At 36.3% G+C, this 21962-nt stretch overlaps 1 protein-coding gene across 2 annotated transcripts in view; it reads right to left on the minus strand.

The window, feature by feature from the left end:
- Positions 1-21962, minus strand: part of intu (inturned planar cell polarity protein) — a 94986-nt gene that overhangs the window by 52661 nt on the left and 20363 nt on the right. For both annotated transcript variants that reach the window (XM_039751214.1, XM_039751213.1), the window contains exons 2-3: positions 11544-12133; positions 1101-1186 (exon numbers count right to left, since the gene is read on the minus strand). In XM_039751214.1, the coding sequence (XP_039607148.1) occupies positions 1101-1186; positions 11544-12133 (676 nt within the window). The remainder of the gene's footprint in view (positions 1-1100; positions 1187-11543; positions 12134-21962) is intronic.

Genomic DNA, 21962 nt, shown 5'->3' on the forward strand with positions numbered 1-21962 from the left:
AAAATCCCAATGACATACAATATATAATTTAGGAAAATTGCCTGCAGGATATTTTCGTCCCCAATTACTGGTTTTAAATGTCACTTTTCATCACATTATTTTTATAACAGTGTTTATCAAACCAAATGCATTTGGCATGTAAAAAAACTCCACTGCCTATAAAACCATTAGGGAAGGATATGCTCAATATATACATAACAAGTCTGCAGAAAAAGCGGATGATGTTAGGAAAAATAAAAACAACTTTAATCAGATCCTGATGAACAAATGTAAAGAATTATTGTTCTGTCTTTGCAGCTTAATAGGGACCATTTCCATTAACCAGAAATATTATTAGTCTAAAGGGTACTGATACTTCACAAGTTAACACAACTAAAGGATTTTATGGTATAGCATGCAATAACTTATTGTCTTTGATATACTAAATAGATATTTCCTTTTCCAAGAAAGCCATTCAATATTTTCAAACATTTTATAATTAGGAAAATAATTATTGGAATTAATCTAAGTAAAATAATGGGCAAACAGTATACAAAAGAATAAGGAATTTAAAAAAAAATTTAAAAAATTAGAAAATCATAAGTAAAGCTAGGACATCCAAGAGTTAAAAAAAGTTTGTAAAGGTACTTTAGTATCCTAGAAAGTGTTTCTTCACAACAAAAAATGATCAATATTTTAAAAGCAAACTAACATTTACAAAGTGATTGTCTCATTATCACAATAATACACTAAGATTAAGCTTATAACATCTTTGAAGTAATATTAAGGTTATTCTGCTGGCATTGACCACTTTTACAAAATAATTTTTAATAAGAAAATTTTAAAATACCCTTTAAATATAATATAATATATAATGCTTAACTGGCCAGAAACACATAACATAATTGTCTGGAAACAAATTCATGTTCTAAGAAAGTTTTTTTTTATTACGAAAATTACACTGAATATTCAAAGTCAGAACTTTAATATACTTTTATATAAGCTTGGGTTTTTTCCATTTAGGGAAACAGACGTACAAAAAAAAAACAGTGCTTAAAATTAGTCAGATTTCATAGGTTTTCCAAGGATATCTTTTACTATACTATATACATTTGACCTACCTGAGTTGGACCTGGGATACATGATAAAACCCGTTCAATGTTCTCGGGTGTCACATCAACATCATTGACTGCAACTAGAACATCTCCTGAAACATAAAATTCACATGTATTCATGTTTAACTATTAATATCTTAAGTATTGAATAAGAAAGTACATAACATTCTGAAACTCACTTAATCAAACTCAAGGCTTGGTTGGATGGGTTGCAGCATGCCATGACAACACAGAAAGCAAGGGAGGAACCAACACTGCATGAGACGCGAGTCCATACCAGGACCCACTATTGCACACATTCATAAACAGCCAAGTTTGAAACATCAAACTAATATATACACCTTGTACAATTTTGGGGGATAACTGAAACACATGGGGAAAAATTACTGTGGAAAAACTTGCAAAAACATGCAAATTTCATGGCATCCAAATCCAGGCTACTACTTCAATTAGGAAGCTACGCTAACCATTGAACCACTGTTCACAATTTACAAATCCTAATATACCGTTTTGGAAAACAGAAAATTAACAATGGCATTAAATCTAGCAGTTTTTTTTCCTCAGTGTTATTGTATGTTCAATTAAGACAAACACTTCACAATACATTTAGACAAAGAAAAAAGAACTTTTTAAAAAAATGTTCTTTAGATTACTACATAGATTGTAAGGATGTAGAAATAAATAATCTATGAACATCTTAATTTCACTATACTACTTTAATCAATGCGATAAACAGATAATGAATAGCTTGTATATACTATATAGATTTAAAATGCACAACATCTGTAATCCATGAGTAGAGGTGTAAACTGAACAAAAACAAAGAAGTGGGACAGAACTTTTGACAGGAAGCACTGTCACACCTTATGTCATGATGGAGAAACGTGTATTGCCATTGGCCGTATTTTGTTTTGTCTGTACTTAAATAAAATCTCACAAATATGTGATTTTCAAAAAGTTATTTTTGCATTTTATTAGTCACAGTGTCACTGAAAAATCAACAGAATAGATTTACTCTATAGATTTGCTTAGTTATCTTTTAAAAGCTGTATTTTTATTACACTGCTGATTTAATACAGTTCTTAAACGAAAATTTAACCAGTATTGTGGAAAGTACCAACTCAGGATGGCATGAATATTAATCATTAAGGCCTATTAAGAACTGATGTCTTGCTGACACTAGGGCTATTGGTGGCATTTTCGTTACTTGGAAACACATCATTTGCCAATAGTTTCAAGTAAAATGTGTTTTAATACATAATTAGGGCAGCTTAATGGTAACGCTGCAGCTCACATTAAGGAGACCATGGTTCACGTTCTGGTTCTTCCTATGCAGAGTTTTTTTTTTTTTCTTTATTTCGTCTTATACAATTTCTTGTATTAGGATTTTGTTAGTTTTCACATACCCTTGGGGTCAGAGTGCAGGGTCAGCCATTGTACAGCGCCCCTGGAGCAATTACAGGTTAAGGGTCTTGCTCAAGGGCCCAGCAGAGTAGGATCTCTTTTGGCAGTGACAGGGATTTGAACCGGCAACCTTCTGGATACCAGCACAGATCCTTAGCCTCTGAGCCACCACTCTGCCCCATGGTTTCCCCATGTCTAGGTGGTATTTCTTCAGGTGTTCCGGTTTCCTCCCATTGTCCAAAAACTTGCAGGTTAGCTAATAGCTAAATTGGCCCTAGTGTTTGCTTGGTGTGTGTGTGTGTGTTCACCATGTGATGGACTGGCACCCTTGTCCAGGATTTGTTCCTATCTTGCATCCTTTGCTAGCTGGGATAGTTTCCAACCTTCTATTTCCTTGTGAAATTTTTAAACATGTCAAAAATATAATGGGGGAAAAAAGTATGTGTTACAGCAGTTAGGTGAACATAGAAGACATTATTGGCAAAGCTTTTGTATGTCTCATATTGAGAAAGCTATGATTAGGATTTGCTTTTTGAGATATAAAAAAAAATTCATTGAGTGGGCAGAATTTTTTAATTGTTTGCAATGCTTAAGTTAATAAGTGACTCCTCCAGTTGCTCAATTAGACCCCTTTACACATTAGAATTCTAAACCTTGTTGCAAGTAGCCTTTAATAATACAGGCACTAATCTTAGTGATGCTTCAATTCACACTTTAAATGGTAGTTTCCTAGAGATAAGCCTGGATAAGTCAATGTGCTGGCATTAATTTTTGCTTGATTTATTGAAAATAAACTGTGAGCAAATCTGTCAAACAATGATTACTTAAAACAACCACTATAAGGTTGCAAGTGACACTTAATCCCTTCTATGCAAATCTATGCCATCAACCAGGGTCAACCCACATAATGTGGTGACTCTCACTCAGTTTAACACTCCTCCAAACAAGGTAGCCAAGGTTCTGCACTACACAGATTTAAAAAATAGGTTAAATGGGGGATGTGGATTCTGTCCCTGACTAATTTCAGAAGACAAACCACCTCCATCATTTTCAGTACATCACAGACAGACACAGCTGTAATCACTATGAGACACATTTCTGTAGAATTTACTTGTGTAACCCAACATTTCATATTATATAATATGTGTATGTGTGTATGTATATATATATATATATCTCAAATCCTAAGCCTAAATGTGCAACAGGGACGTTGTTAATGTCATTTTTTTGTCACGCTTTAAATCTGGTTTATTTTAAAAACTACATATATATGTTTGGTATCATTTGTTTCAGAATTTATCGAACTTTAATGTGATGTTGTTAGATTTTCAGATTCTTATTCATTTTTAAATTATAAACTAAAAAATATCAAGAACTTGCATCTCACTAGACAGAATTTTGTGCCAAAAGATTTAATCACACCCGGGGCCAGATATAAAACACAAGCACTAAGACAGCGGCTGTACAGGCTTTTAAATGTTTGAAGCTAAGCACGAGATGCAGATCACGCAGCACGGCAGCAACAGCAAGCCAGCAGCTAACCGAGCAAAGAAGAGGTTAAAAAAAGAAAATTTTTTCCCATTGTATCACTGTTTAAGATGGGGTTTCAGAGGAGCGACTGCATCTCCTTGGGGTGCGTTCAGAAACTAGTGTGTGTATGTATGTATGTATGTATATATATATATATATATATATATATATATATATATATATATATATATATAGTATATATATGTATATATATATATATTGTGAAGGACAGCCGGGTCCCATGCCTGGCAGGGACACCCCTGCTGCTTATGTTCCGGGGGAGCCGCCATGGGCAGTCCAATACCTCCCCCGGGACGCTTGGTGGCAGCCTCCTGGGCTGACGGTGATTCCCCAACCGCCCTCAGGGCTCCATGGGAGATGGAGTCCTCCACAGCTTGGTTGGGGCCCGGGTGGCCGCTAGTGGGGCTGTCTGCTTCTCACAGCCCGGCTGGACGAGTCTTCAGCCCCACCCGGAAGTACAATTAGGACCAGGTGGTTAATCACCTGGAACACTTCTAGGTGGGCTATAAAAGGGCCCAGCCACCACCACTCGACGAGCCAGTTGGGAGGAAGAAGACAAAGCTTGTCTGGGAGGAGTGGTGGAGCGAAGTGGAGAATTGTTTGTGTTTGGTGCTTTTGGGAACGTGTTTGGGCTTTGTGCCTCTGTGTCGGGTGAGGCGCCTATATAGCGCCTTTGTTACTATGTATATGTATATGTATATATATATATATATAGGGTCGCCGAGCTGCATGAGAAAACACAAAGATAAGAACAGGTTTCAAAGGAAAAAATAAGTTTACTGCTTGGAAGGCAGGAACAGTCTCAAGGTTAATAAAAAGAGGGTTTTTCTTCAGCACACAAGTTAAAACTCCCTTCTCCCTTCTAAAATAACACAGAGCATTCTTCGTCAAGCAGGTTCACCGGCTTGGAAGCTGTGGCTGGGGGCAGACGCAGGCTGAAGGAAAGAGGACAGGAGAATGAGCAAACAGACAGGTCAGAGTTTGGCTTTAAATGTTTAAAATATCATGTGACAAGCACATTACATGTTATGCCTGCAAACCTGCAGCTGATCCCACAGAAGGCAAGTTAAGTGTGTGCTTGTTTCCCATTGAAATATTTTTTAAGTGGTTAAGAGTGAGTTTTTTTTGAAGGAGAAAGCACAGAGTGGCTATCGCACTGTTTAAGTGCAGCTGCTGCAATCAAAGACAGTGAATCAGTAGTGACACTGGTGTATATATATATATATATATATATATATATATATATATATATATATATATATATATATATATATATATATATATATATATATATATATATATTTTTCCTTTACATAATGCAGAAGATATCTGAATATTTACAAAAAACAATGAAATAAGAATCACACACTTATTTCCATCCTTTAAAAAGATACAAAGTACAGATTTTTTAAAAGTAGTTAGCCTAGCAACTCACCAAGATGCACTAGCCTGACAGCACAAAGCCCAACACCACATTTGCATACCCATAAAAGCATGTTGCCAGTTGTAGAACACTTCCACAGCTGTAAGTAGTGTCTTAATTATCCAAGTTCTTTCAGTATAGCTGGGTACCACACAACTTTTCTCTGAAGCTTGAGTCCACCAAATTTGGTTTGGGATAATACAGTTACAGCTGCCCTGGCTCTTGTACTTCATGCTTTTGTTCTTTTATTACCTTTGATTAGCACTTTACATCAGCTTGTCAAAAATTCGAAAGTCTTACACTGTGCTAACTGACAATTACCAAATACAGACCCTGTTCCTTTTACTAAAGCCACCATTCAAGAAAAAGACAAAGGCTAATCCCTGCTCTGCACTTGCTTAATAATAAGGCTCTAAGAAAAACTCAACAGGAATGCACAAAAAGGACTTAGACAGATACTAAAATGAAGAAAAATACCAAACTGTTCAAAGAATGTTTGTGAATGCAGTAATTTCATTTGGCGCCACAAATAAATTGATAGACATTATGTTTTATTCTTCTTAATAAAGTGATATTAAGGCAGTTTTAAGTAATAAGTAAATTGGAAAGAAGAAAGATTTGATAAACCTTTGTGCAGAATTTTTAATTTCTAACAGGAAATTTCTTCCAGTATCAGAAGATGAACTCAACCAAGCAATTAGTTTTTCCTTTTACATAAAAAAGAAAAAAAAATATTTTGAAAATGTCTAGCATTGGTTAGGTATTTATCAAATGCATTAGGAAGACAGTGAATCATTAGCTAAGTTAAGTTGCAAAACAGTAACCATAAAAAAATAATATGACTTTACGGTTGCATTTTCATAACCCCAACAAGTACTAAGCTTGAACACTATGGTGATTTTTGAAAACTATAATATAAGAAATCATAAATAATTTTCATCACCAAACCAACCTAAAGAATGAAACTGGCTTTTCCATATATGGTCTAATGACATTTTATACCCAGAAAGGACTTATTTAATAAACTCATTATTGTTTTGGACCTTTCACATTGCCATAGCACAAAACTGTATCCACATTATAATACTTGGGACACTTGGCCCCAAAGACAATCGCGTTGAAATTTGACTCCAGGAACCAACAGCCCAGTTTCCTCGTCCCTCTTACAACATTAGAAGTATCAAGGAGCAGCTAAAGCTAATATATTAAAAAATCTTACACAATAGAGGTAGTAGTGGTATGTTCAATTATTGATTGAGGCTGATTCAATATATAGTGTTCACACTCCATTCACGCAGACCTTTTTATGGGCCACTGAATTTCTTATAATCTCCACATAGAACTATAGTCAAATGAACCCAGTTTTCAAGTGTGCATTCTATGATATTTTGGGACTTAACTGCCAATGAGATGCCACCTCCAAACAGGATAACAAGCACTATAGGCTGAACATGGATATGCTATGATGCCATGTTCTCACACCTGACTTAGTATATTCTGGCAAATCATATAACACTCAACAGTATTTACTGCACCAGTACTACTTGCTGGTAATTGAATAGAGAAAAAGCCACTCCTTGAAAGTTTTACTATGCCTTAAATTCATTCTATGAGTTTCTTTAAGTATGTAATTAGAAGAACAACATTTAAAAAGGAGCTAGATGTAAATTACAAGCCATGGCAGGACTATGAATTAGCTAATAGCATATCATTGTATGAATACAAATGTTAAAAAGATTTCTCATTCACTTACTTTTCACTTAGATCAGAACACAAATTCACATCACATCCTGATGGACTGACCGGGACAGCCTGTTACTTATAAGCCACTCCTAGATTGATTTTCCCCCTCTGTGTTTGACCATCAAGCACATGTAGGCTTATTCAAGGGATTCTGGCTTCCTGCCACTAGGACTATCACCTCAAGATTTAAAGTCAGGATATTTCTAAATATTTTTACAGATTGAATATGCAAAATTGAATTGAACTTTTCAAATTTCTCAACTCAGCCTATTATTCCATACTTCACACTGTGACTTGGCTCCTGAACTGGCCAGAGAAGAGAAAGGCCTAATTACATTCCTTCAGCTAACAACTGCAGCCAATTTTGGGGGATAGTGGTTGTGGGCATCACTGGGGCTGGGATAGGGTCAAGGGGAACACTTTTCTTTCATTTAGTTCTCAGTAAAAAATTTTTACAAAAAAAAAAAAAAAGTGACCACTATACCCTTAAAGCAGACTCACATAGTCAATAAATAGTGTGACAAAGCATTCCATGCAGTGTTCAGTTTGCACATTAACTACTGATCACTATAATGTAATGATTCAGTGCAATTTATTCACATCATTAGTGAATCATACAGAGATTAACTGCGCCCAATTTATAAATAAGACTAAGACTGGCATGACTTTAGGAACATGTCACGGTAGATTGCACAAAAGCCTTCGGCATCCAAGCTCCTACATATTCTTTCACCAATCACAACTGCTGTGGCAGAAGAGGTTCAAGAAACAAGTGTGTGCAACCCTAACAGTGTTTTTCCCCTTCATACTTTTACAAATGAAATATGTAAAAAAAAATCCAAATGAACAAAAATGATTAGGGCAATACGTTGTGTTTCTGGAGTGGCCACAGTTCACATTGTGCTGCAATGAAAAGAAAAAAAAAAAAAAAGAAATTGATAGGAGACACAAGCACCCATGTTAATGTTAATTGGTCTGGATTGTGTAATAATGGAGTTGGATGTGGTCTAATGCAAATGATTACAGGGAGATATTTTGTACTGTATATGCACAAAATGTTTAAAACCTACAAAAGGTTGCTAGTTTATGATGAGCACATATTGCGATTAAAAAAAGGCAAGATTATGCAAAAGTCATAAACTCGTAATGTGTTCGTCTTTTTACATTATTTACCATGGATAACATGTAATGATCAATGTGCTTATTTCAGTCGTTTTTAATGGGGCAAGAAATGTCGTTAAACAAAAACCGTCTAATCTCATTTTTTGTTAATAGCATTTAGATGCAGTGCAGTTTACATGCTAATATATGTATGGGGCTTGAATTTCAGAGCCTTGAAAACTTTTTGAATTATATTTAAAATTCATTCAAAGTTAAATAAAATAGAACAATACATATACACTTAAAAGTCAAAAACTGATTCAAAAAGCCATCATTCTTGCCACATATATGCAGGTATAACGAGAGTTCTGAAATAAAAATACATTACATTATCTGTGAATACTTTGTAAGTGCAACAAAGTGACCAATCAATCATCTGTGAGTGCTGAACATTTTAATTTTCACCGTTCCATGGTTAGCAAAAATTAGGTTAATAAAAGATTAAATATAGCCCTAACAAGAAAACAGAGTCTTTGTATTCATCAACAGAATATAAGAAGTTTATAAAAACTGGTACAAATTTCAAACCATTTGCTGTCAGGTTCACATTAATATAAAACCTCTGAGTAACTGTTTCAGATTTTCTACAGTGCTAGACAATGGATTGAAGAACAATAACTCGCCAGGAGGCCAGTATGATGGAAGGACAGGGGGAGATAACCTCTCAGGACTATATGCTCTCTGATACGCTAGAGGGCAGCATCTATGGGTCAGGATTCCTACATGGACACCTGTGGGGCGTGCTGGGACCTGTAGTCTGGGGCAGACCTGTTGGGTTCCAAGGGATCCACCAGGAAGAGCTGCTGGGATTAATGATCCCTACTTCGTGGGGCTTCCGTTTGATCCAGATGTACTTCCAATGAGCTATACCCTAGCTTCAGAAGTGCTCAAACATCCAAGATAAAAAGAAACCACTCTACCTCATTCAGGCAGGTTGGAATCGAGTAGAAGGACAAACCTCACCTAAAGGAGTGAAGAGAGAATAAGATAGAGGAGTTGTATTGTGCCACTGTTAAATGCTTTTGTAAGGTAATTGGTATAATAAAACGTGTTTGGCACCTAGGACTGGTGTCTGGGGTTCTGCAATGCCCCCACCTGGTCACAACAGTATAATGGAAACAGAGATTAAATCTGAAATTGTAAGTATTCTATATTTAAGCATTTTAACTACTGGAGTTTTGGCCATTTCCATCCAAAGGCTTACTCTGGATGACGTAAAAGACACAGGCATTAGCAAACTTGTGTGGGATATCTTCAACATCAAACTGATTTTACTGGAATTCTGAAATAATGGATGAGAAGCCAATGACCACTTTTCATTAAATGTTTAATTAAACAGCTTTACTCCTGACTGTACAAATGCAAATATATTCTCGCTGTAGCACATGTCATACTTGACAAAGTAACTTGTTCACAGACTTAATTAGATATACTGTATACAAAACACCTTTGGATGAGTTGCCAACAATTAAATTATCCTGAATAATATCAGGGTTAACTGGTTCATGTTTGGGTTCTGAATTTGATTGTACTGATTTAACATCATTTATCTTTTGGTTATTGGAAAGCAAATGTCAAAAGATAAATACAGTATGTGCACATGCAGTGTACGGTGTCATGGCGTATTTCTGCAAACCACAATAAAATATCTAGAAAACATCCACAAATTCTATGCTACATAGGAGGAAAATACAGCAATGTGTGATGTGTTAATGCCCTCAGTATTTAAAGAATCGTTTTTTTAGATACTGTGTTAATAAAAACAGTTTTTATATTTCGTTGTTGAAAATGTGTGTAATCACATTGGTACAATGAACTGGGGTATATAAAATTTATATATGGAAATATATTTAAGTTAAAAATCTCTTTAAACCTGTGCTTCAATGTGTTCCAAAGCTTGTAGTTTGTAACTGTTTGTTTGAGGTTTTCAAAAATTCTACAGCTACCAAGATGGCAACTGTTCAAATATTGAGTATGATATGTAGCACAAAAAAAAAAAACAAAGTAAATGTATCTTCATTTTAAACTTTTTAGTGAAATTCAAAGTCAAAACATTTCACACAGATGGTTGTCTCCACACACTGAGGAGAGGCAAGACACATGACAGCCCGCATGGAGTTTGCTAAAAGACACCTGAAGGACTCTGAGATGGTGAGAAATAAGATTCTCTGGTCTGATGAAACCAAGATAGAACTTTTTGGCCTTAATTCTAAGTGGTATGTGTGGAGACAACCAGGCACTGCTCATCATTTGTCCAATACAGTCCCCACAGTGAAGCATGGCGGTGGCAACATCATGCTGTGGGGGTGTTTTTCAGCTGCAGGGACAGGACGACTGGTTGCAATCAAGGGAAAGATGAATGCGGCCAAGTACAGGGATATCCTGGACAAAAACCTTCTCCAGAGTGCTAAAGACCTCAGACTGGGCCGAAGGTTTACCTTCCAACAAGACAATGACCCTAAGCACATAGCTAAAATAACGAAGGAGTGGCTTCACAACAACTCTGTGACCGTTCTTGAATGGCCCAGCCAGAGCCCTGACTTAAACCCAATTGAGCATCTCTGGAGAGACCTAAAAATGACTGTCCACCAACGTTTACCATCCAACCTGACAGAACTGGAGAGGATCTGCAAGGAGGAATGGCAGAGGATCCCCAAATCCAGGTGTGAAAAACTTGTTGCATCTTTCCCAAGAAGACTCATGCCTGTATTAGCTCAAAAGGGTGCTTCTACTAAATACTGAGCAAAGGGTCTGAATACTTAGGACCATGTGATATTTCAGTTTTTCTTTTTTAATAAATCTGCAACAATTTCAAAAATTCTTTTTTTGTCTGCCAATATGGGGTGCTGTGTGTACATTGATGAGGAAAAAAATTAAATGATTTTAGCAAATGGCTGCAATATTACAAAGAGTGAAAAATTGAAGGGGGTCTGAATACTTTCCATACCCACTGTATATTGATTTTTCTGTAGTGTATTAGATATTCCACTATCAATTGTCCAGACAGATAACATGTTCCTGACTGCTGTTTGAACAGTTACAATATTAGCATACAGTTTCACAGCACAATTACATCAAAAAGTAAAATCTGCTGAACTACTGGCCCAAAAAAAAAAACTATACCAGAGTACATTAGAAATGTTCTTGCAATAGCATTTTGAACATACCTATTAAAATCTGACCACATTTGATTGCAGGACTACCAGGGACCAATCCATGAACAAGCACACGTCCTTCTGTATTAGGCTTTAAACCTTTACTTCCCATTCCTTTAGTCCAAGAAGGCTGATAGATAATTCCAAGTAAAGTCTCCAGAAGACTGTTGCCTACCAAAAATCTGTTACTGCGCAGTCTTTTAGGGTTCACATACAAATTAACATCCTTAAACTGTTGTAGAACAAGACCTGTCCTTTGACTAGTCTGACTTTTAAGAATGGAGGTTGGCTGAGTTGACAGGCCATTATTTTGAGGGTTTGAACTCTCATTCTTCTCCCTCTGTCCTTCTATGAAGTTTTTCTTCTTTTTCAGGATTCTTGCTATTTTTTTTAATCTGGGTTCATGCCTTCTTCCGTTTTTGTGCTTCTTATTATTTGGTATGATTTCTGCTTCCTTGTCACTAAAGCGTACATGGTTGGCTACTGGCAACTCAGCTAAGTGAGCCTGCGTAAGGGCAACCTCCTCTTCTCCTTCACTCAGTTCCAGATAAAACAATTCTCCATTCTTCTGAACATCATCCAGCCATTCAGGCTCAAGATCACTGTTAACAGTTAAAAGAAAAAACAAAATGTTTAACAATTGTTTCAACAATAAAGAAGAATTGGTAAATCTTACACAATACTGTACCAAAACCTCACAGAACTGCCTAAATAATCTACTTGCCAAAAAACCCACAAAATGTGAGGTTTAAAGATGTATGCTCCAATTGCAAACATCACTATTCAGAAGTCCTCCTGATTCCTATTATTTTCCCATGCATTATGTTTTAGAAATATTTCTGCAAATCGTTATGTTGAAGTATAACATCATATTTAAAATATACAGAAGCAATTTCTAAAAGCCAACCCTTTTCATTTAAAGTATAAATGATTAAATATACATTTAAAAGGGGCAACACAACAAAGCTAAGACTGCTGTCTCATCTGTTGCTGTTGTGTGTGAACCCTATTATGAATCAACAAATTATAAAGCAAACAAATGTGCATTATTCTCTTTTAAGAAGAAAGAAGGTAACCCTAATAACCACATTAATAAATGTAATATTTCTATAATTATCATCATGACAGACACTAAAAAAAATTTAGCCAAAATTCCCAACTCCTTCCTCCACTTCTGAGGTTTTAAATATGGTACTTTGAGACTATTTTCAATGCCATAGCTCTGTGTTACTAATTCATTTTTGTTTCATTTGAGGGCAACTGTGCAGATTACAATGACTGAAAATGTACAATGTGGCTGTGTCAAAAAAAAAAAAAATCAGCTAAGTACCAGTGAGGGACATGTGTTCAAATTACAATTAGCATTTGTGTGAATACCACTTGAAAGACTCACTAATGACTAAAAAAGTAAATAATGGTCATATTCTTTACATCACACTAAAAACACACTACATTAATATTACATGGATTAGTTTGCAGAATATATTAGGGAAAAAGTATGGCTTTCAACTAACTAAGCACCCAACAAAATTAAGATACTTTAGCTATACGTAACCAACTGCTTAGTTCTAAAGCTGTTTTTGAACTTTTTGGTCTGCATTTTGATATACAGTAGCAACCTCATTTCTCAGACAACAGATATATGAAAATGTTTGTGACCCATGCAGTTGGAATCGAGTATTATGGCACTGGCTTTTCATGCTACCAGTCTGGGTGATTTCAGCAGCAAAACTATAAGAATGCAAAAATACCTACTTACTCATTTCACATTTTTTTTTAGGAGCTGCAGAAGTGAAGAAGTACCAATTATGTATCCAGCATGACTCAAATGCCGGCCATTGTAGATGTGTGTAACTTGTGGAATCTGAAGCAGCTACCACTTTACCAGACATGACACTGACCATGGTGTGGTGTTCTCAGGATTCCTGTATTCTACAATGAATTCTTTTATGTAGGTGACACAGTGGACCAAGTAGTTATTGATACAATGTTTTTTTCAGATCTGTCACTTCATTCCTGGATGCAATTGTTTCACTACTGATGGCCAGCCAATTTCCTGGGATGCCATCATTAAAAGGCACAATATGATTGTCACTGCATGTTTTACAGAGCCAAAAACAGTGTTGTTGATTTAAGCAATTGCTGACATCTGAAAGCACTTCAAAACTACAAAAAATATATTCTGTAAGGCATTGTTTATTCAAGCTTGCTACTTTGATTTTCTGGGGCAGATACCTTATGTTATATTTCTTATAGGAAACAGATATGACAATTAAGGAAATGTCTGGTAACAGACACAATAGCTGGTCTCCACAGGTTTTGAAAATGTGGTATGAAACACAGACCTGGCCAGATGGTTTGGACTTTTGGGTTCCTGAAAGTTACATTTTTACTGAGATTTCCCAAAACATCCTTCAAATTTGCTGCAACCTTAATGTAAAGCTATGTTTTGAACCTTAAAACAGATGTGAAATGTAATGTAATTTTTCATTTCCACATTATATGTGATCCTTTGATCAGCTAATCTAAAATTTGCAATATGCACGTGTAAGGAGTGACACAATAGCTTCAAAACATACTAACTACACAATGAGCTTTTCAGTTTAAAAATCTCAGCCAATGGATTTTAACATATTAAAACTTTTCATAGCAACTATAATTCTACTTTCAACATCAGCATCAACATTTATAGGAGTTGTAGGTGTGTGGGCTTCAATTTAGCCATTAAAACCCATACTGCGTAATACTGTAGCTTTTTCAAATATTCTGTTGTATGCCTCTTTGGAACTTCTGATGATGGGATAATTCCCTTCATACAAAGTAGGCCTCATGTCTAGTTCAGTTTTGCCAAATTGTCCAATTACTAAGGCAAAAACATTCACAAATGAAGACACTGCCACCAACTTGACAATTAAAAGGTGTTTTTAAGGACCACTGAAGAAATTACGAGGTGTCCTGAGCCCAGAATTGTTTTCTTTTGATTTAATTGTTTTAGCACGTTCATCCAAAAGACTAAAGAATCATCTTGATACTGCATCTGTCTTGAATTGGTACTAAAATTCTGATTTCAGCACCATATTGCAGACCTTAGTACCAGTACTGAAACAGCATTTATCCAAGTAACAGATAACTCCTCCTAACCCCATTCCCAAACTCACAACCCCCTTCAAACATATATTGTACCTATAGCACTGCCTTATCATGCACCTCCCTGCTTTGCTACAAGCTATGGTTTCTCTATGAATTCTCCAGTGTGTCAACGTTTTCTGTCACCCAAAAGAGTCTGCAGCACATCAAAAAGAACAGGGAGAGTACAGTCATTTATCCACTTCAGAGTCTAAATTACATCAAATGGGAGCAAATGTTTTAATAAAATTGTCCCACAGAATCTACAGAGTGCCTTGCTGCAAGCATCGGTTCTACTTTGAATACTCTAGTGCATAAGTCCTCAAACTTTTTAATCTGAGGACCCAAATAAGAAAAGCGGTACCATACTGTGAACCAAGAAGAGGATTATTATCATAAGAAAAGCAGTGTCATAAAAAGACAAATAGGAAAGACCATATAATAAAAGCAAGTAAAGGTTTTGTTTTCCTTTAAAGCAAATTTCTCATGTGAAGATTACTAAAAGAGAAAAGTGGGAAACAGACATTTTATTAAAACAATACTCCATCCATCTAAACCTGCTTAACCTGAGCAGGCTTGCAGGAGAGATGGTGTCTATCCTAGCAAGCTTAGGGTGCAAGGCAGGAACAATCCCTGAAGATGGAGCCACTCCATCGTAAGGTGAACACACAGAAACACACACACACTAGGGCCAGTTTACCACTGCTAACCCAACTAACCTACAGTATATGTCTATGAACCGTGAACATGAATACACACAGGGCGAACATGAAAAGCTCAACATGAAGCTCACCAACTCTATCTACTTAATTCCTCCAAAATAATATCAAGTCAGGCTTCGAAGGTGACAAAAGTCCTACTACCTACCATACTACTTTGTAAATTATTTCATGTATCTATGTTTCTCTGTGTGAAGAAAAACTTTGTAATGTTCGTGAGAAATTTACCCTTAACAAGTTTCCAACTGTGTCCCATTGCTCTTGATAACTCAATTTAAAATAACAGTCTTGATCCACTGTAGTAATTCCCTTCATAAATTAAACACTTCAATTATGCCTCCTCTTAATCTTCTTTTGCTTAAACAGAAAAGGCTCAACTCTGTTAATCTTACCTCATAATTTACCTCCTGTAGACCTGTAATCAGCCTAGTCACTCTTCTCTGTGCCTTTTCTAGCCCCGCTAAATCCTTTTTTTGTAGCCTGAAGACCAAAACTCCAGAGGTGGCTTCACCAGTGTATTATACAGTGCATCCGGAAAGTATTCACAGCGCATCACTTTTTCCACATTTTGTTATGTTACAGCCTTATTCCAAAATGGATTAAATTCATTTTTTTCCTCAGAATTCTACACACAACACCCCATAATGACAACATGAAAAAAGTTTACTTGAGGTTTTTGTAAATTTATTAAATATAAGAAAAACTGAGAAATCACGTGTACATAAGTATTCACAGCCTTTACTCAATACTTTTGTCGATGCAATTACAGCCTCAAGTCTTTTTGAATATGATGCCACAAGCTTGGCATACCTATCCTTGGCCAGTTTCGCCCATTCCTCTTTGCAGTACCTCTCAAGCTCCATCAGGTTGGATGGGAAGCATCGGTGCACAGCCATTTTAAGATCTCTCCAGAGTTGTTCAATCGGATTCAAGTCTGGGCTCTGGCTGGGCCACTCAAGGATATTCACAGAGTTGTCCTAATGCCACTCCTTTGATATTTTGGCTGTGTGCTTAGGGTAGCTGTCCTGCTGAAAGATTAACCATCACCGCAATCTGAGGTCAAGAGCGCTCTGGAGCAGGTTTTCATCCAGGATGTCTCTGTACATTGCTGCAGTCATCTTTCCCTTTATCTTGACTAGTCTCCCAGTTCCTGCCGCTGAAAAACATCCCCACAGCATGATGCTGCCACCACTATGCTTAACTGTAGGGATGGTATTGGCCTGATGATGAGCAGTGCCTGGTTTCCTCCAAACGTGATGCCTGGCATTCACACCAAAGAGTTTAATCTTTGTCTCATCAAACCAGAGAATTTTGTTTCTCATGGTCTTAGAGTCCTTCAAGTGCCTTCTGGCAAACTCCAGGCGGGCTACCATGTGTCTTTTACTAAGGAGTGGCTTCAGTCTGGCCACTCTCCCATATAGGCCTGATTGGTGGATTGCTGCAGAGATGGTTGTCCTTCTGGAAGGTTCTCCTCTCTCCACAGAGGACCTCTGGAGCTCTGACAGAGTGACCATCAGATTCTTGGTCACCTCCCTGACTAAGGCCCTTCTCCCTCGATTGCTCAGTTTAGATGGCCGGCCAGCTCTAGGAAGAGTCCTGGTGGTTTCGAACTTCTTCCACTTATGGATGATGGAGGCCACTGTGCTCATTGGGACCTTCAAAGCAGCAGACATTTTTCTGTACCCTTACCCAGATTTGTGCCTCGAAACATGCTTGTCTCGGAGGTCTACAGACAATTCTTTTGACTTCATGCTTGGTTTGTGCTCTGACATGAACTGTCAACTGTGGGACCTTATATAGACAGGTGTGTGCCTTTCCAAAGCATGTCTAATCAACTGAATTTAGCACAGGTGGACTCCAATTAAACTGCAGAAACATCTCAAGGATGATCAGGGGAAACAGGATGCACCTGAGCTCAATTTTGAGCTTCATGGCAAAGGCTATGAATACTTATGTACATGTGCTTTCTCAATTTTTTTATTTTTAATAAATTTGCAAAAATCTCAAGCAAACTTTTTTCACATTGTCATTATGGGGTGTTGTATGTAGAATTCTGAGGAAAAAAATTAATTTAATCCATTTTGGAATAAGGCTGTAACATAACAAAATGTGGAAAAAGTGATGCGCTGTAAATACTTTCCGGATGCACTGTAAAAATGAAGCATAACCTCCTTGGAGATGTACTCTACACATCATGCTATAATGGCTTCTGAACACTGTCTGGAAGTTTATAGTGACAAGACTATTACAACTCCCAAATCCTTCTCATAAGGCATACTTTCAATTATTAAACCTTCCATTTTGCATTCAAATCCAACATTGTACTTTCTATGTGTAATATTTTACATTTACTTGGATTAAATTTTATCTGCCACATCTCTGCCCAAGCTTGTATGTTATTCAAGTCCCTCTGTAATGATTCAGTACTTAAAGCTTATTGCAGTTTATCCCATTTAGACTTTTCCGAATCTGTTCAACATTTAAAACAGCTAAACTTGACAGTTTCAGTCTTTGATAGATAGGTACTTTATTAATCCCAAGGGGAAATTCATACTCCAGCAGCAGCTTACTGATAAAGAACAATATTAAATTAAAGAGTGATAACAATGAACGCATAACAGACAGACAATAATTTTGTATAATATTAATGTTTACCGCCCCGGGTGGAATTGAAGAGTCGCATAGTGTGGGGAAGGAACGATCTCAGTCTGTCACTCTTCCAAAACACTGAGAATCGTATTCTATTATGGTCACTTGACACTAGCAGTTCAATCACTGCTACACCCTCAATGCTATTTTGGTAATTAAAGAAAACCGTTCCTTAAAGGACAAAATAGGGCTTTGAAACAGCTGCTATGGACTACAGCAGACTGGAAGAAAGTCTTATGGCCCAATGAATCAAAATTTTAAATCTCTGGTTTATCACGCAGGGTGTTTGCACACCATCGAGTTGCCTAAAGAATGGTTCCTCAGTGTGTGACACCAACTGTCAAACAGAGGAGGAAGTGTGATGGTCTGGGGTTCTTTTGCTGGAGGCAGAATTGGTGACTTGCACAGAGTGACTGGAATTCTAAATCAAAAGGGTTACTATAGCTTGGCTGTTATATCAGCAAAACTTGGCTACTTTTGAATCAAAAATTTCAGTAACATTTCATACACTTAATTATTCCTTAACTTATTTTTTTACCATTGTTTATTTGTTCAATGCCTTGATTTCATGAAACATTAAGACATTAAACTGTGTGCATTTCTATAAAAACTGAAAAAAATGAGGATTCTAAAACTTTTGACCAGTTGTGTGTATATTTATATACACATACACATCTATACTCCCACCTAATTCACTCACCCTTCATAACATCCTGAAAATCGTCACATCTTTGTCTGTGCCTGTTATTTTCATCTTGACACTTTACCTCACAAGCTAGTCTTTCAGATCTCTCTCTCTCTCTCCCTTTTTATATGTCTATTAGCCATCAGTCTTTTCAGACTGACTGTTTAATAGGTATGCAGGAGTTAAGGAAAATGTATTATATTTTTGTGTCACTGAACTGAAGGCCCTCTAGGACGCATCAATGGCGTCGTTTCACATACTGCCACAATAAAGTACGATAAATATCGGCAGACATGGCATAAAATTCAAACTTAGATAAACTTTTGCAATTTTACTGCACAATCATCTGGTAACCCATCACAAACATTTGTGCCCCATAGTTTAAGGAATACTGCTGTATTGTATCGAAAAGGGAAAGAGAGGGTTTGTCCATTACATAGCATATAGCACATTGTAATGCAGGAGAACAGAGAGCTGAGCACAAGGACTTTTAAAACTACTTCTGGTGCCAAAATTGACTAAATGCTGGCATCATACTTTTTAAAAATTGTATTTTTCTGTACTTACTCAGACCCGGTATACCACGCAACCCTAACAATGCATGGGAAGAGAACATCTTTAGATCCATGAATGCATTTTTTTTTTTTTTAAATCTTTGTGTTTTTCTGAGTGATTCCATACAAACTCTGGAATACCCTTTAAATTAATTGATTAAATTAGGAAGAGCCACTAAGTTTTCATAATGGTATTTTAAATCAATTTGAACTCCAAGATAATAAAAAAATGGTTTCTTCGTTCATTTGAGTCATCATAACTTATCTTTGAGTCTTAAACGAAGATGTGACCAAATTTATTGTCAAATACATTAGTAGGGGGTATGGGGCAAACTGTCTCTCAGTTACTACAAGCAGCTACAATGCCATTTTGGCCAAGAAGGACTTAAGGATGAACACCAATGTTCTAGCCTGGTTTTCTATAGAACAAATGGGATGCTGCCCTGATCTTAGAAGTGACCTCAAGATAGGGTATAAATCTCTGTGAGAGAGAGAGAGAGAGACAGGAGGTTTAACAGTACATGCATTAGAGGAATACTGTTATTTGCAATAATTTGAGCCACTCAAAGAGAGAGTGAGTGAGAGAAAAGACATGCTTAGACAGACCCTGAGGTAAATCAGGTCTTGAAGTTTTCCCTTCAGTGTATACCTTCTTGAGTTTATTTTTGGTAATAGACAGGAACATGTATTTGTATGTTATATACCCCTTTAATACTTTTCTGAATGTGAAGGCCAATATGCAAAATTGTATAATATATTCTCAAACCTGCATATTCCACTGTCTATTGTGCAAAGTTTCAGCAAAAAAAAAAAAAAAATCTGTTGTAAAATAATCAGCCTATCCACTATAACAACAAAAAATCATCAATTTCTCACATTGCCATCACTGTCAATTTAGTTGGTACAACCATTTCTTTGAAAAACTAAAGTCCAAAGAATTTTTTCCCATTCCCTGTATAACGTTTATTGCTTTTCTGAAATTGCAATTAGCATTATCAATAGTTAGCCTAAGAAAAATAATTGAGTTGATGAGAGTTTGACAATTCTTTCGTTTTTTCATACATTTCGACTGCAATTACAATGGAAAATGATATAACTGGTATTTACCACTCCAATTATATTTGCAGAAAAACATATGCAAAGCATAAGAAACAGGAATAGGGTTATACACCCCTGTTAAAATTGCCATCTGCATGCCATAAGAAAACCAAGAATGTAGCTTGACATTTTCCCTCTCCCCATTCAAACCACATGATTTCTATGGTATGGAGCACTAAAAACCACATCCATAAAGACACTGTACTGTATTTAATTATTTATGAGCCTCAACTTTCCATATTAGTACCAAAAAAAAAAAAAAAAACCCCTGGATGACGATGGAAAGTTTTTTGAATTAACATTTATGGCTTTTACTGAAATCATTTTATATAATTCAGTAGCTATAAAGTTTTTTCTTAAAAACTAACAGGGGGTTATATGATGAAGATGATTTCAAAAATGTAATATACACTGACTGGCAAAGAAAGTAAGAAAAAACAAAAGTGAGTCTGCAAGGACACAGTTACAGTTCTGCTTATGTGTTATTGGCCATTTTTCTTACATTTGCACAGAAGAGGAATAATTAACAAAAGCCTGAAGTAAGTTGCATGGTTTTAGAGGAAGATAAGAAAAAAGAAGAAGAAAGAAGAGATCTAAAATATCCAACAAAAAGTCAATTACGGTATGCTTTATTAACAATATGAAGAGACTTTCTATGTCTTACTGCCAAGCTATTTTCTCTGCCATTAAACAGACAGATGCTTTTATGTCTAACTTGTTTATTCGTATAAAATGCTCTAATACCTTGTCCTGTATATTTATCTTTAGGATAATATAATCAATGATCAATTTACTAACTATTCATTATCAACTTTTTTCTGTTATATTTACAAGATAACTACAGTATACAGCAAAGGCAAAGCACTGTCTGATCAATATTTCCACCAATTAATTATTTTTCTAAAGATTCATAACCTCTTTGGCATTAACTCCGAGCATGACTCAGCTCAGAATTCTATGTCAATATGATTAAGCCAGAGTCTGACTCAGGGTGGTATGTAATAATCCACTTTACAGTGTAACATTAGAATTACTCTCAGTACAGTGTTCTGCTAGTGGATGAAATAACACCATGCTGCAAAAAATCATGAATATTTCTATGCGTTCTGCCACTTTATGGTAACTCTATAGTTCATCAACATTCATAAGTGGGGTGGAGCCTTCAACCAAAACAATGGCAAATATAGCCATAACACCAGCTTTAAAACAAATTGAAACAAATCGAGTGATAGTGATGGCAATGGGAACTGGTCATCGGACACTGACATGGATAGTGAAACTGATACCTAATTGGTAGATTCCGAGCTGCCAGGTTTCGGTGATTTTTGTGTTTGGTGTTACCTTCAGACAACTGCAGACAATCCTGCACCTCTTTACTCCCCATTTAGGGGTACCCCAGTCTACAGATGTCTGTTGATCATAAATTATCTGGATTATTTACGAAGTGTTGAGGATAGTCTGGAGGAGAAAATAGTTGCTGAATTGAAATGCTATGTTGAGTAGTGTCCTAAACAACACAGTAAACTATGTGGTGGTCGCTGGCATACTGTAACTGCAGACAACGTGTTTTTTCATCTTCTGATACTGTAGGACATGGTGG

Source organism: Polypterus senegalus, chromosome 4 (assembly GCF_016835505.1).
Source record: "Polypterus senegalus isolate Bchr_013 chromosome 4, ASM1683550v1, whole genome shotgun sequence".
Classification (NCBI taxonomy): domain Eukaryota; kingdom Metazoa; phylum Chordata; class Cladistia; order Polypteriformes; family Polypteridae; genus Polypterus; species Polypterus senegalus.